This window comes from Dipodomys ordii, unplaced genomic scaffold (genome assembly GCF_000151885.1).
Source record: "Dipodomys ordii isolate 6190 unplaced genomic scaffold, Dord_2.0 Scaffold1, whole genome shotgun sequence".
Classification (NCBI taxonomy): domain Eukaryota; kingdom Metazoa; phylum Chordata; class Mammalia; order Rodentia; family Heteromyidae; genus Dipodomys; species Dipodomys ordii.
Genome location: NW_012267217.1, coordinates 62,345,318 through 62,360,506, shown reverse-complemented (window position 1 = coordinate 62,360,506; position 15,189 = coordinate 62,345,318). Strand labels below are relative to the sequence as shown.

The 15,189-nt window shown below is 46.0% G+C and overlaps 1 protein-coding gene across 1 annotated transcript; it reads left to right on the top strand.

Moving 5' to 3' along the window:
* Positions 1–2,874: 2,874 nt before the first annotated feature.
* Positions 2,875–14,821, top strand: Ncl (nucleolin). Its single transcript, XM_013010237.1, has 14 exons — positions 2,875–3,054; positions 4,015–4,131; positions 5,560–6,043; positions 7,666–7,863; positions 8,499–8,585; positions 8,779–8,920; positions 9,317–9,441; positions 10,086–10,209; positions 11,427–11,560; positions 12,428–12,551; positions 12,736–12,869; positions 13,558–13,684; positions 14,027–14,244; positions 14,348–14,821. The coding sequence occupies exons 1-14, from the start codon at positions 3,037–3,039 to the stop codon at positions 14,434–14,436; spliced, it is 2,121 nt and encodes a 706-aa protein (XP_012865691.1). The 5' UTR covers positions 2,875–3,036; the 3' UTR covers positions 14,437–14,821.
* Positions 14,822–15,189: the final 368 nt, after the last annotated feature.

Genomic DNA, 15,189 nt, shown 5'->3' with positions numbered 1-15,189 from the left:
AGTCACACAGAACTCAGTTGGAAGTTTGGATTTGAATCCAGGCAGTCAAACACTTGCATTTAAAGATCATATCTGTCATAGTGATCATTTTTGCTCTGAGTTTTTGCTTTGAGTCATTCCCCTCTTCTTTTAGCTAGGGCGAAGGGGGCGGTGCAGAAAAGGAGGGAGCAAGGTGAACAAACGCAATCATGCTGTAAAGTATACACTACGTGAAAAATGATCTGTTTAACTTGCGGGCGAGGAGGAAACTCAGGGAAAGCAGAGTCAGGGTGACATTATTGGAAAGAAAGGAAGAAAGAAAGAAAAGAAAGAAGGGAAGAGGGAGGGAGGGAAGAAAAAAAAGGAAAGAGATGAAGGAAGGAAGGAAGGTAGGTACTCATTACCTGACTTATGAAATTGTAACCCCTCTGTGCAACACCTAATAACAATAAATCATTATTTATAATTTTTTGAATTTTGATTGCAAAGAACAGTTACAGTTACATAAGTCAGGTATTGACACCCTTCTTTTTGAACAGTGCCAACCTTCCTTCATTTTCTTCAAAATTATTTTTTTTAGTGCCGGGCAAAGGTGGCTCATGCCTGTCATCCTAGCTACTCAGGAGGCTGAGATCTGAGGATTGAGGTTCAAAGCCAGCCTGGGCAGGAAAGTCCATGAAACTCTTATCTCCAATAAACCACCAGAAAACCGGAAGTGGCGCTGCAGCTCAAGTGGTAGATTACTCGCCTTAAGCTGAAGAGCTGAGGGACAGTGCCCAGGCCCAGAGTTCAAGTCCCATGACCAAAAAAAAAAAAAAGATCTGTCCTATATGCCAAGGTTTCAGTAGATCATACCAATTTCAATCAAAAGCCCATGTTTGATCTTTTTTTTTTTTTGGGTCCGATCGTAGGGCCTGAACTCTGGGTCTGGGCGCTGTCCCTCAGCTCTTCAGCTCAAGGCTAGCGCTCTACCACTTGAGCCACAGCGCCACTTCCGGCTTTTTCTGCTTATGTGGTGTTGAGGAATTGAACCTAGGGCCTCAGGCATGCAAGGCAAGCACTCTACCACTGAGCCACCTTCCCAGCCCTGGCTTTTTTCTTTTTGCTTATGTGGTGCTTGGGAATCAAACCCAGAGCCTCAGGCAAGCAAGGCAAGCACTCTACCACTGAGCCACCTTCCCAGCCCCAGGTTCTGGGCTTTTAAGCAACCCATTCCTTTTCTAATTCTTAGGAGTTAGCACCATAGAAGATGCGGAACTGATCTGTCTTTGCCTTACTCTTAGGATCTAGGCATGGCCATTCCATTACTGCCATCATTTAATAGAAGAAAATCACTGAAGCCCAAGTTCACAAAGCATGAGCTATCATGTTGTCCCACTCATAGGCCAGTGGGGATTGTTTTTTTTTTTTTTTCTTTTTGGTCAGTCATGGGCCTTGAACATGGGCCTGGGCACTGTCCCTGAGCTCTTTTGCTCAAGGCTCACACTCTATGACTTAAAGCCACAGAGTCACTTCTGGTTTTCTGGTGGTTAATTGGCAATGAGACTCACAGACTTTCCTGCCCAGGCTGGCTTTGAACCGTGATTCTCAGATCTCAGCTAGGATTATAGGCAGGAGCCACCAGCACCTGTGGGTACCAAGGCTTGAATTTAGAACCTTGCACTCTCACTTAGCTTTTTCATTAGGGGTGGTGCTTTACCACTTGAGCCATAGGTCCAATCTGGCATTTTACTGCCTGGGCTGGCTCTGAACTGAGATCCTTTAAGCCAGTTTTCTGAGTAGCTAGGATTACTAATTTTACAGTTTCCACTCACGCAGGGACTCTGGCATGTGGCCCTTGTTAGGAACGTCCACCTCAACGCTGACCCCCATCTTTGCTGAAAGCTCTTTCCTTTGTTTACTGCCTACCGAGTCAACACTGTGTTTCCCCCATATTGAAGGGGGCTTTTCCTTTGGCTTTGTTGCTGTGTGTGCCAGTATTGGGGGCTGGAACTCACAATAGTTTTCTGCCCAGGCTGGCTTTGAACCAAGATCCTCAGATCTCTGCCTCTGGAGGAGCTAGGATTACAGGTGGGAGCCACCGGCCCCTGGCTTCCTTTACTCCCTTGATCTAAAGGCTTTGGAGCCACCGCTTCTTAACGGACTTGTGAGTCCCACGCTCCTAGGAGGAAACTTGTGAGCGGCCAGACCGCCAAGTACTTCTCCCCATCACGCGATCACCCTGGCACCGCCAAGTTACCCCGCCAAGAAAAATACCTACTCCGTGAGGCCACCTGAGCTCAACGGGTTTGCGGTGCACTGCTCACAAGGGGGATCGCCTGCCTTTATTCACGGCTTTCAGGGGAGAGCTTCGGGCACGCGGCCCGAGAGGAGCCACCCGCGGCGGGGTGGGGGTGGGGTGGGTTCCTCGCCCCCGACACGCCCGCAGGGCCTCCGCAAGGGCCAACGTGCACACTGCGGTCTCCCTTTCCGGCACTCCGAGGGCCTCCAGGAGGCCGCCGTAGAGCGTCCGGGAAACTCCAAGGCTATTGGGTCTACACCACCATGCGGCAGTCGGGGACTGGAGATAGATCGCGCCGCCCCGACGCCCCCGCGCAATGCACCCAGCCGGCGCCAAACTCGACCGCTCCACGGCGCAGGCGCCAGGAGAACACGCAGCGCAGGAACGCTCCGAGACCGGCGGGCCCACGAGCCAGTCAGCGCCGGCTTCGCACAAAGCTAGTCCCGCCCCCAGGGCGCCGCCGCAAGGCTCCTCCCCCTCCCCGCCGCCCCAGCCCGCCCCGCTCGGTCCCGGGTTAGAGGCTTGCGATTGGCTAAAGGAACAGACGCGAGCTTTGATTGGTCGAGGAGGAGTCACGAGGGCGCCGTCGTCGCCTTTCCAGAGGCGATTACTGGGCAGGCTCAGTCTTTCGCCTCAGACGCGAGCGGTAGCTGGCAGTCAGTCGTTCGCGCTCCGGCATCTCCATTATCCGTGGCGGCCGTCAACGTTTCTCGTATCCCTCTTGCCTCATCTGCACTACTCGTCCCCACACCCTCCGCGGTCCGTAACCCGCCATCATGGTGAAGCTTGCAAAGGTAAGAGGCCTTGAGCGCGAGCACGAACGTCGAGGCCTACTCTCTGAGGAAGGCGCGCGCGCGGTGCCGCGGGGAGGAGGGCCTGCGCGCAGTCCCGGGCGCGTTCCGAGGGCGCCATGCTGCAGGAAGTCTCGCGCGATTAGCGGGAGGTCTCGCGGCTTTTGGTTTACTTGAAGGCGAGGTGAAGGGCTGAGGCTTGTGCGGGGGGTGGCGGGGCGGGTGTTTAGAGAAGGCGAACGGAGACGGTTTCCGAGCGGAGCGCGGGGAAGCGGGCGCCGGGCCTCGGGGCGCGGTGATGAGGCCAAACTCCTGCGACCGGCGTGAGCCGGGCGCCGCCTCCTGGCGCACGTGGTGGCGCGCGCGGCCAGCCACGTGGGCCGCGCCGCGCGGGTCGCAAGTCGCCGAGAGGCCGGTTGTGTGCGCAGGGGAAGAGTGAGGCGGGCCCCGAGGGCGGCTGCGCGGCCTCCGCCACCGCTCCAGCTCGGCGGGAAGGACCTGCACGTGGCGGGCCTGGCAGTGCTGCGCTGCGGGCACATGGTGGCTTACCTGGTAACCCCACGTGGCCCCTCGCGGCTCTCGGGAGGCGGGGCGGTTCGCCTGCCGGAGGAAAAAGTTTGAGACGATTCTAGTCCATGGAAGGAGCGTGTGTATTTTTTTTAAAGTTGCCATGAAGGTAGTCCCGGCAAGCGTACAGAACGAGCTGAAGCACTGCAACTAGTTGATTACTAAAGCCAGTGTCCTTAGTCAATAAGGCAAAGCTGGTGGTGGGTTTGTTTTGCAGAATCTTGACAGGAATATGTGCGCTGGCCACAGGAGTTGTAATTTATAATGTTATTTAGCCGCGGAAGGTGGATTCTAAAAGAGGTGATTTGCATTTTACTATGGAGATGATGGTAGTACAAAATGTGGATGGCCTGCAATGGTGAGTGGAGGTGTGATGTTCTACATGTCCATTTCCAGGCCGGTAAAAACCAAGGTGACCCCAAGAAAATGGCTCCTCCCCCGAAGGAGGTAGAAGAAGATAGTGAAGATGAAGAAATGTCAGAAGACGAAGAAGATGAAAGCAGTGGAGAAGAGGTAATTTTATTCCACTTATTGCAGAATTATTAGAACTCAATTGATGAAAACAGGTGGTCTTTGCTGCAAACTATTTCCAAAAAATTGTTCTAGCATTAGACTTACTGAAAAAGTTGAGTGACACGACATTGATACCATTTGGGTTGGTATATGGGAGACATAAGATCTGGGAGCAGTTTCTCCTTTTATGTGCTATGAAGGTTGGTGTGATACTTTCTAATAACTGATTACACCGTGCCAGATTTCACATGCCATTAAGTTTTCAGGTGGTAGGGATTAACCCAGGGCCTTGTACATATTAGGCTTAGTAACACTGACCAAACAGTATCTTGTGGGTTGACAAAAAGCCTTATTTGGTTTTGTTTTTTGAGACATGGTCTTGCTCTATAGCTCACACTAAACTAGAACTTCTGCTTCAACCTTCTGAATGTTAGAAGTACAGGAGTGTGCCACCATGAATGGCCAAAATAAGCATTGAGCAGGACTTAGTATATTAGGAAAGTGATAGTGTTTATTAGGTTAATAATTTTGCAAAAGATTCTTCAGCCTGCTGTTTGTTTTAATTATTTTGCAGTACTTGCTTTGAGCTTCGCTTCCTATTTGCTAGAACACGGTAGGCTAAATCAGCTCACTCATTGATTTTTAACTCTTTAAGAATTTGTTCATTGAGCAGTACTGACATATGCCCAATGTTTATACTTCTAGGAAAGCACTGTATCCCCTAAGCCACATCTCCACACTTTTTGGTGTACTTGAGCTGGTGCTCTGTCACATGAGCTACAGCTCCACTACTGGCATTTTGCTGGTAATTGAGGATAAGAGACTCATGGAATTCCCTCTCAAGCTGGCTTTGAACCCCAATCCTTAGATCTCAGTCTCCTGAGTAGCTAGGATTACAGGTGTGAGCAACCAGTGCTTTTTTTCCTTGACTTAATTTATAGGGAGACCTCCAGCATAACTGGATCTCAGTTAATGAATCTCACTAAGAAAGTTCTATCTAATTTGCAAGGTATTGAATAGTCTGGATTTGTAGTCTTTGAAGTAACATGTACTATTGACATCATTTTCATATGTTAAGCTGAGGTTTAAAAGTATGAGGTGGTGGAATTCAGAGGTATGGCTCAGAAGGATTTTTAAAAAGAGTTTTTGCCAGAGACATCAAGGACATACACAGATTCTAGATTTTAGTGTCCCACCCCCCATCCATAGGTGCAATGTATTTTGACACCTGCCTGGTGTGTCTTGACACACATGGTCTTAAAGGATCATGCTCTTTTTTTCTTTTTGGTTGGCCAGTCCTGGGGCTTGAACTCAGGGCTTCATGCATGCTAGGCAAGCACACTGGAAGATACCAAAAATACTTCATGCATGCTAGGCAAGCACACTGGAAGATACCAAAAATACTTGTATTTTATATTTATCCTCAAGGTTGTCATTCCGCAGAAGAAAGGCAAGAAGGCTACACCTCCAGCAAAGAAGGTTGTTGCCCAAACAAAAAAGGCTGCAGTGGCCACACCTGCCAAGAAAGTAGCTGTTACTCCAGGCAAAAAGGCGGCAGCCACCCCAGCCAAGAAGACCGCTACACCAGCGAAAGCAGTTGCAGTGTCTGGCAAGAAGGGAGCCACACAAGGGAAAGTAGTGGTAGCAACTCCTGGTAAAAAGGGTGCTGTCACTCCTGCCAAGGGAGCAAAAAATGGTAAAAACGCCAAAAAGGAAGACAGTGAAGAGGAGGAGGAGGATGATGAGGAAGAGGAGGATGATGAGGAAGAGGACGACAGTGATGAGGAAGAGGAGGATGATGAAGAAGAGGATGAAGTTGAGCCAGTAGTGATGAAAACAGCAGCTGCTGCTGCTGGCTCAGAGGATGAGGAGGATGAAGAGGAGGAGGATGAAGATGAGGAGGAAGATGATGGTGAGTTCTCTTGGAAGTTCTCGGTTTCTAGGGAATGTAGTACTGACGCTTTAGCTCAGGGCTTTATCTTGCTGTCAGCTTTCACTCACCTGGCATTTATCACATAAGCCACACCTCCACTTCCATATAGGACTATATCTTTTTCCCCCCTCAGGTCCTGGGGCTTGAGGACCTGAGCACCAGGTCTCTGAGCTTTTTTGGGGGGAGGTCCTCAAATCTAGCCCTCTAGCATGTGAGCTACAGCTCCACTTTTAGATATTTGGTGGTTAACCATTCGTGGATGACCTGCTTCTGGGTCGGGTTTCTACGTAGCAGAGCAGCTCCCTTGCTGCGATGTATTGAAAGTCAGCCCTCGACCCAAGGGTTTGAAAAAAATAATAACAAAATAGATATTTGGTGGTTAATTGGAGATGAGTCTCATGGAGTTTCCTGCCTACTCAGTCACCTGAGAAGCTAGGATTACAGGCCTGAGCCACCTGCATCCAGCTCATGAAGGGTAATTTCAATGGAGATTTTGAGGTAACAGTTGGATGTGCCATCAGTCACCTGTGTTAAGGTTAAAATCCTTTACAATATTTTCTCAGCTTTTATTCTAAGCAAAGCAGAATATATCTATGTACATAAGGGAGACCCAGTGGCAAGCAAAGCATCCTTTTATTTGGCAATCGTGGGATTTTAATACAGGGCCATATGCTGGCCCTTTTGTGACTTGGTTATTTTGAGATAGGGTCTTGCTTTGTGCTTAGGCACATGACTATATTGGCATGTATCTATTTTAAACTGGGTTGACAGGTGTGTCAAACATATCCAACTTGTATTGAGAGGGATGGAATCTTAGACTTAGTTCTTTGGCTGACTTGGACCTGTCATCCACCAATCACTGACTCTTCACATAACTGGGATGGCAAGGTACATCACTGTCCAGCAGTGCTTAGAAAGGACTAAAGCAAATTGTTACTATAAAGCTGCAGGAGTGTTACATAAGTTAGGAAAAGAGTCCAGTTTCTTTGGTGGGTCAGTGTTACCCTTCCTTCACTGTTTTCCCTCTGGTCCCCATATACAAGTTCTACAGTTCATTTTTTGAGGGGGGTACTGGTTGTGGAGCCTGAACTCTGGGCCTGGGCACTGTCCCCCAGCTCAAGGCTGGTGATGTACTACTAAGGCCACATCACCACTAAGCTGGTGCTGAGGAATCAAACCAAGGGCCTCATGCATGCAAGGCAAGCACTCTACCACTGAGCCACCTTCCCAGCCCTTCATTTTCAACATAATGTCTTCTGAGTGTCACTGTTAAATGTGTTTACTCAGTGTGGAAAAGGACTGATCTTGGAGTTTCTCTGTTGCAGCCTTCTGTGTAGTAGGATTGCAGGTATGAGCCTCTGGTGTCTAGCAGTTCTTAAGATATTACCACGTGTAATAAATAGCATGGTAAGAGTTCAGTGTTAACTTTTCTTCAGGTTTGTCTATAGATTTTTTTTTTTTAATCCGGTCATGGGGCCTGAACTCTGGGCCTGGGCACTGTCCCTCAGCTCTTCAGCTTAAGGCTAGCGCTCTACCACTGAGCCACCTTCCTCCCAGCCCCTGTCTATATCTATAGATCTTTTGACTTGGTGTCTTTTCAGATTCTGAGGAAGAAGCTATGGATACTGTACCAGCTAAAGGAAAGAAGGCACCTGCAAAAGCTGCTCCTGTAAAAGCCAAGAGTGTGGCTAAAGAGGAAGATGAAGAAGAGGATGAAGATGATGATGATGACGACGATGAAGAGGAAGACGACGATGAGGAAGAAGAGGAAGATGAGGATGAGGAAGAAGAGGAAGAAGGTAGTATCAGTTCTAATTTACTTTGACCTGTGTTATTTTTGATACAGGGCATTTGGCCTTGTCAATTCATAGTCTAATGTTGCACCATTAGATGTCATACCCTTATAGCCCTCTTGGCTTTTCATTATTTTTTGGGTTAGGATCTCACTTTTCTTTTTTGGTCGGTTGTGGTGTTTGAACTCTAGGCTTGGGTGCTATCCTTCAGCTCAAGGCTAGTACACTGCCGCTTGAGCCACAGCGCCACTTCCCGTTTTCTGGTGGTTTATTGGAGATAAGAGTCTCCTGGACTTTCTTGCCCAGGCTGGCTTTGAACCACAATCCTCAGATCTCAGACTCCTTGAGTAGCTAGGATTATAGGCATGAGCCATCATCTCCCTGCAGGATTTCACTTTTTACACAGGCCAATCATGGGTGTGGTCCTATTTCTGGGATGAGACTAGGCTCACCACTATTCCCAAGTTATTGTGAATATTTGAAGAAGAATCTTTATTTTTTTTTAACTTGGCTAGCCTCAAACTAATTCTTCAGTCTCCCAGAGTAGCTAAGACTACATGTATGAGACACCTTGCCCTTTTCTGAGTTAAAGAGGGAGGAGTGTCTGCCTGCTCATGAGTGACAGATTTTTCATTGCACAGAGCCTGTTAAAGAAGCACCTGGCAAAAGAAAGAAGGAAATGAGCAAACAGAAGGAAGTTCCTGAAGCCAAGAAACAGAAAGTGGAAGGTAGGTAATCATCACAGAAGGGGATTTCAGGAAGAGCTGAAGTAGAGCACAAATGATGAGTGACAAAAGGGACTTAATACTGAAACCTGATGTTACATTGCATTATGCTGATGTGCTGTTAGTGGGAATTTTATTGTTCTAAGAGTTATCAGGGTTAAAAATACAGTAACAACAGCTCATTTTTTTAATACAGGCTCAGAACCCACCACACCTTTTAATCTGTTTATTGGAAACCTGAATCCAAACAAATCTGTTCCAGACCTAAAAGCTGCCATCAGTGAACTTTTTGCTAAAAATGATCTTACTGTTGTGGATGTCAGAACTGGTACAAACAGGTGAGTTACACAGGGATGCAGAAATCACCTAGTGCTTTTTCCTGTTCATCTGATTGCCTTGAATGTGAATGTGCAAATGAGTTCTGCCATCATTAGATTATTAGAGGTTTCAAATTTCTGTGAACTAAGATATAAAAAGTAGCAGTTTTGGAAATTTGGTGTTCATGATCTGAAAAATATTAGATGAGTAGTTTCTATCTTAAGTTTACTCATGAGCGGTTGCTGTGCTCCATGGTTACATGTGTATGTTTATCGTGAATTTCTGTTCACATTCTGTATATGAAATTTGCAGTTTCTTAGCTACTCCTATTGGGAGCTTTTGTCACTCAATCCATTTTCTAATCCATTGCATTAGTGTTGGTGAATGTCTTTCACTTTTCTGTTTTTACCTTAAAGGAAATTTGGTTATGTGGATTTTGAATCTGCTGAAGACCTAGAAAAAGCATTGGAACTCACTGGCTTAAAAGTCTTTGGCAATGAAATTAAACTAGAGAAACCCAAAGGAAGAGACAGTAAGAAAGGTAAGAATCTTCTGGTGTGATGTACCAGAGAGGCCATGGAACTAGCTTTCTGGGGAAAATGCCTTTACCCTTTTCTCTGGACTTGTTCCTTCTAACATGAGGAAAGTTCCCATGTTAGGCAAACAAAAGTACAGTCTTAATTAAAAAAAATCACAAGTTGTGCATTTCTACTGGATTGTTTGAGCAATGCTTCAGATTTCAGGCTGGATTATTTTCATATGCACAATGAGGCTTAGGATGGGGTCAATTTAACTATTTCATGTATATCTTACACAGACCCTAAAGGTAATTAAATTGTATTATATAGTGTCTTGATAAAGCAGTGTAACTGCAGCTCGCCTCGAGGCCAGGTGTGGTGTTCTCCACACAGCATCATCTCAGTGCTGTTTGGCAGTATCTGTTGTACTAGAGTATACAAAGGCTTTTCTTCAATTAAACGTTATTAGGGTGTTAAGGTTTATATCCTTTGTGTTCGTGGAAAATTGCTGTGTAAAAATTGTCACTACAATAGACATACCTGCAGTAGGTCATGGCATTCTGCAGACATCAGCATGGGAGACTGCTTGTCTTTAGTGTTATATAGGGCTCTGTCATAGGTTATCAGTTCAGTGGAACTATGTCTTGTGGTTTTTTTCCTTCTGTAGTTCGTGCAGCAAGAACACTTTTGGCCAAAAATCTCTCCTTCAACGTTACTCAGGATGATTTGAAAGAAGTGTTTGAAAACGCTATGGAAATCAGAGTAGTCAGCCATGATGGGAAAAGTAAAGGGTATGTTTTTGATTGTTGAGAAACTGATTTTTTTTTATTGTGAGAATACCGTGCAGAGGAGTTACAATTACATGAGCAAGATAACGAGCACATTTCTTACCAGGCATTGTTGCCTCCTCTTTGTTTCCCCCTTTCCCCTTCCCATACTCGCCCCACCTCCCCTCCCTACTACTCCCCCCACCAAAGTTGTAAAGTTAATTTTTCGATATAAGAGAAACTGATTTTTATCACTAGAACATTTAACTGTTTTGTCCAGACTGCCTTGGAATTCTTGCCTCAGCCTCCTGAGTGCTGGAATTGAGATATGCCAACGTGCTGGTTCTTCCCTTTTGGGGGGGGGTCATGGGCACTGTCCCTGCACTCTTCAGCTCAAGGTGAGTGCTCTACCGCTTGAGCCACAGCTCCACTTTGGGGTTTCTAGTGGTTTATTGGAGATTAGAGTCTCACAGACTTTCCTGCCCAGGCTGGCTTTGAACCATGATCCTCAGACAACAGCCTCCTGAATAGCTAGGATTACAGGCGTGAGCTACTGGGGCTCAGCTGTTATTCTTTCTTTTACAAAGTAAGTTTTTTCTGTAGCTTTGACATTTCATGTCTACAAGAAATGCAAAATAATTCATGGAATGATTTTAAAAGATAAGCTTGCCAGGCATGGCATCTCATGCCTGTGATCCTAGCTACTCAGGGGGCTGAGATCTGAGGATCCTGGTTTAAAGCCAGCCTGGGAGCCAGACGCCTATGGCTCGTGCCTGTAATCCTAACTGCTTAGGATGCGAGGCTGAGAGAAGAGGATCACAGTTCAAAGCCAGCCCAGGCAGGAAAGTCTGTGACTATTATCTCTAATAAACCCCTCAGAAAACCAGAAGTGGTACATTGGCTCAAGTGGTAGAACACTAGCCTTGAGCTGAGGAGCTCAGGGACGGTGCCTAGGCCCAGAGTTCAATCAAGCCCCATGACAGACTGAGAAAAAAAAAAGATAAGCTCTTAAAAACAAAAATTTTATTTGTAAATGTTGTGTAAATTGAGTTTAGTTATATATAGTTATTTAGATGATTTGTTACCAATTCTACACAGATCGGTATGGTATACTGTGACAGTTGCCTTAACAGTGTATTTCCTAGAATCTGATCCTGTTATAAAGTATGAACATGTTCAGAGGGAAGAAAAGTCTTCACTTTTCCATGTTGAGAGTGTTCGATGTCTCATTCTTGTTGCAGGATTGCCTATATTGAATTTAAGACAGAAGCTGATGCAGAGAAAGCCTTTGAAGAAAAGCAGGGGGCAGAAGTCGATGGACGAAACATTGCCCTGCATTATACTGGAGAAAAAGGACAGAGGCAAGAATTCAAAGGTGAGAATAGCGTTTAAACTGATGTGAGTCTGTAGGTTTGTTACAGGATTCTATAATTGAGAATGTGACCCATTTCTACCTCTAGACCATAAATTACTTGTACTTGGCTGGGTGGCCAGTGGCTCATACCTATAAAACTACCTACTAGGATTTAGGCAGAAAGACATACTCTCCAGTTAGGAAAGTATCAGACTGGAGGAATGATTGGTCACCTGCTGCAAGGAAGCTAAGTAAGACAATGAAACCCACCCTGAGTTCAAGCCCTGATACAGGCACAAAAGGAAATGCAAGTACATTAGACTTGGATCATTAGACACGATGCGCTTGCTGGGCACCAGTGGCTGCTATAATCCTACTCAGGAGATGGAGATTGCCACTATCTCTGAGCTTTTGTCCTCAAGGCTAATGCTGTCCAACTTTGAGCCACAGCTTCACTTTGAGTTCCAGGTGGTTAATTGGAGAGAGGTCTCATGGACTTAATTGCCTCAGCTGGCTTTGAACCCGATATTCAGATCACAGCCTCCTGAGTAGCCTAGGATTACAGGTTCAGGTACATAAGCTACCAGTGCCCAAATGAGTTGGTTGTTTGCTGCCAGTCATGGGGCTTGAATTCATGGGTTGGGCACTGTCCCTGAGCTTTCCAAAAACTCAAGGCTAGTGCTCTACCACTTTGAATCACAGCTCCACTTCTAGTTTTTGTAGTGGCTAACTGGAGGTAAGTCTTCACAGATTATGCTGCCAGGCTGGCTTTGAAGGCAATCCTTAGGTATGAGCCACCAGTACCTGGCACATGTTGAACTCTTAATGAATATGAATATGGCTGTGCACCAGCAAGGTGTCAAATGTAATTTTTTTTTAATTTTTCAGGTGAATCAAAAACTCTGGTTTTAAGCAACCTCTCCTACAGTGCAACAGAAGAAACTCTTCAGGAAGTATTTGAGAAGGCAACTTTTATCAAAGTGCCTCAGAACCCAAATGGCAAACCTAAAGGGTAAAGTGACTTTTTAAACCATTAACCTAGTATGGGCTATATAAAAAAAAGTAAGAATCTTAAAGCCTAGAAAATCTAGAAGGCTTTAGATGCATGAAACAAGCAGATTCTGTTCAGAATCTGCTTGAGGGACGGGCGTTCCTGCTGGCATCAGAGTACCTAAATGTTGACTGTTTGTCTTCAGGTATGCATTCATAGAGTTTGCTTCATTTGAAGATGCTAAAGAAGCTTTAAACTCATGCAATAAAAGGGAAATTGAGGGCAGAGCTATCAGGCTGGAGTTGCAAGGACCCAGGGGATCACCTAATGCCAGAGGACGTAAGTTCAGTTGGCAAGATGTGGGCTTTGGGAATCTTCCTTGATGCTGGTTTATTCATGCCATGATTACATATCCTGCAAATCCAGGAATGTCTTTTCCCGTATTGCTATTGAGTCAATGACAGCTGGATATGATGACTGATTTCTCTGAGAGATAATGATGAAATTTCTAGAAAATTCCTCTAGATAGTCAAGTTCTGATCCAGCTATGTCAACTCAATGTAACAAAGTTCCACTGTTGTACCTGGTCTGAGCAGGATTGCAGGACTGCAATGGCATGAGTCGTGTATATATATTCTTAATGCTGGGGTCCTTGTGGCGCTGCAGGAGGCTGGTAGATGGAAAACTACCTTTTTTTTTTTGCCGGTCATGGGGCTTGAACTCTGCCTGGGCTGCCTGGGCACTGTCCCTGCGCTCTTCACCTCAAGGTGAGCGCTCTACCACTTGAGCTACAGGGCCACTTTGGGTTTTCTAGTACTTTATTGGAGATGAGAGTCTTAATGGGGTTTTCTGCCCAGGCTGGCTTTGAACTGCGATCCTCAGATCTCAGCCTTCTGAGTAACTAGGATTACTACAGGCATGAGCCACTGGCGCCCTGTCAACTACCTTTCCTGCTCAAAGATGAGTAGATATTATACAAAATGTCAGGAATTTTGATTTCCAATACAGATGTATTTTCCCTTCACAGATGCATCCAAAACTCTGTTTGTCAAAGGTCTGTCTGAGGAAACCACTGAAGAGACCTTAAAGGAATCATTTGAGGGTTCTATTCGTGCAAGAATAGTAACTGACCGGGAAACGGGGTCCTCCAAGGGGTGAGGCATGGGAAATGTGCTCTTGGGAAGCTGTGCGTGTGTGGTGAGCTTGGCTCTGGAGGGTCTTCTCATTGAGCTCCTTTCTGTCAGCTGGTGACAGTTTATGGATTCGCACGAGAAGAAGAGACAGTTCACAGAACTGACATTCTGTTACCTTCTGGCTTCACTGAGGGTATATTGGGCTGTTCTGTGAGACATTTAAGAATGAAATTCTTGAATCTATTAATACTTTTCCACAGAAAGCAGATGTTTTCTCAGCTGAACAAAGCTGCTTTTTTGTGATTTGTTGTTTGCTCAGCATAAATGTACTTGCTTCAAAATGGGCTATTTCCTTTGTTGTAGGTTTGGTTTTGTAGACTTCTACAGTGAAGAAGCCGCCAAGGAGGTCATGGACGCCATGGAAGATTGTGAAATTGATGGAAACAAAGTTACTTTGGACTGGGCCAAGCCCAAGGGTGAAAGTGGCTTCGGGGGTCGAGGTGGCGGCAGAGGAGGCTTTGGAGGGCGAGGCAGAGGAGGCCGAGGCGGATTTGGCCGAGGCGGCCGGGGCGGTTTTGGAGGTAAGACAGATCGTGAAACCCCCATGGCGCAGGCTCTGAGTCACAGTACTGGGGAAGGGCAAGTCAGATAACCTGACACCATGTCCTCATGTTCTTCCTGCAGGCCGGGGAGGCTTCCGAGGAGGCAGGGGAGGAGGAGGAGGAGGTGGTGGAGACTTCAAACCACAAGGAAAGAAGACGAAGTTTGAGTAGTTCCTTCTGTTCCTGTGTTTCCCTCTTCCATTTGAAAGAAAGGACTCTGAGGTTTTTACTCTGTTACCTGTTTAATGACAGAGCCTTCTGAGGACATTCCAAGACAGTGTGCAGCCTGTGGTCTACTTGGAATCCATAGAGATTACATTTCAAGAGAGATACCCTGTTGGTTTTGACTGGATATTCATATAAACTTTTTAAAGAGATGAGTGATAGAGCTAACCCTTATCTGTAAGTTTTGAATTTATATTGTTTCATCCCATGTACAAAACCATTTTTTTCCTACAAATAGTTTTTTTTTGTGTTGGGGTTGTAAAAGAAAGAATGTTTTATCATGATTTTTTGCTTCAGCGACTTTAGGACAAATTAAAAGTCCTAAACTCTGGTGGCAGACATACACTTCTTAAGGAATGCGGCAAGGCCAGACTTGCCGCTCTCACGTCCCAGGCACAAGTGTGTGAGAGAGAACACCATGGTCCTGTGTGCTTGCTCACATGGAAGGTTTGTGGAAGACTGCTGTGCTTATTTGTAACAGACCAAGGCTCAGATCTGTTAGAAGCATATGGAGAGTGCCTGTTCTGGAACCAGCAAATAGAATTCATGTGAATGGGTCAAAGCTGTTAGGTTAACCTAACACTGATGGGCCTTTGTACCGCATATTGGCCTGCAGTGGTGTTTGGTTTACTAAGCACACCCTGCTGGCCGTGTACATGGAACAGCCCTAGCTACTTGGGAGGCTGAGATTCAGAGAAT

What these genes read in the sequence shown, in the direction of transcription:
- Ncl (XM_013010237.1), top strand. An exon ending in CAAGAAACAGAAAGTGGAAG is followed by an intron (nt 8,586 to 8,778) that starts GTAGGTAATCAT and finishes TTTTTAATACAG; the next exon opens with GCTCAGAACCCACCACACCT. An exon ending in GTCAGAACTGGTACAAACAG is followed by an intron (nt 8,921 to 9,316) that starts GTGAGTTACACA and finishes TTTACCTTAAAG; the next exon opens with GAAATTTGGTTATGTGGATT.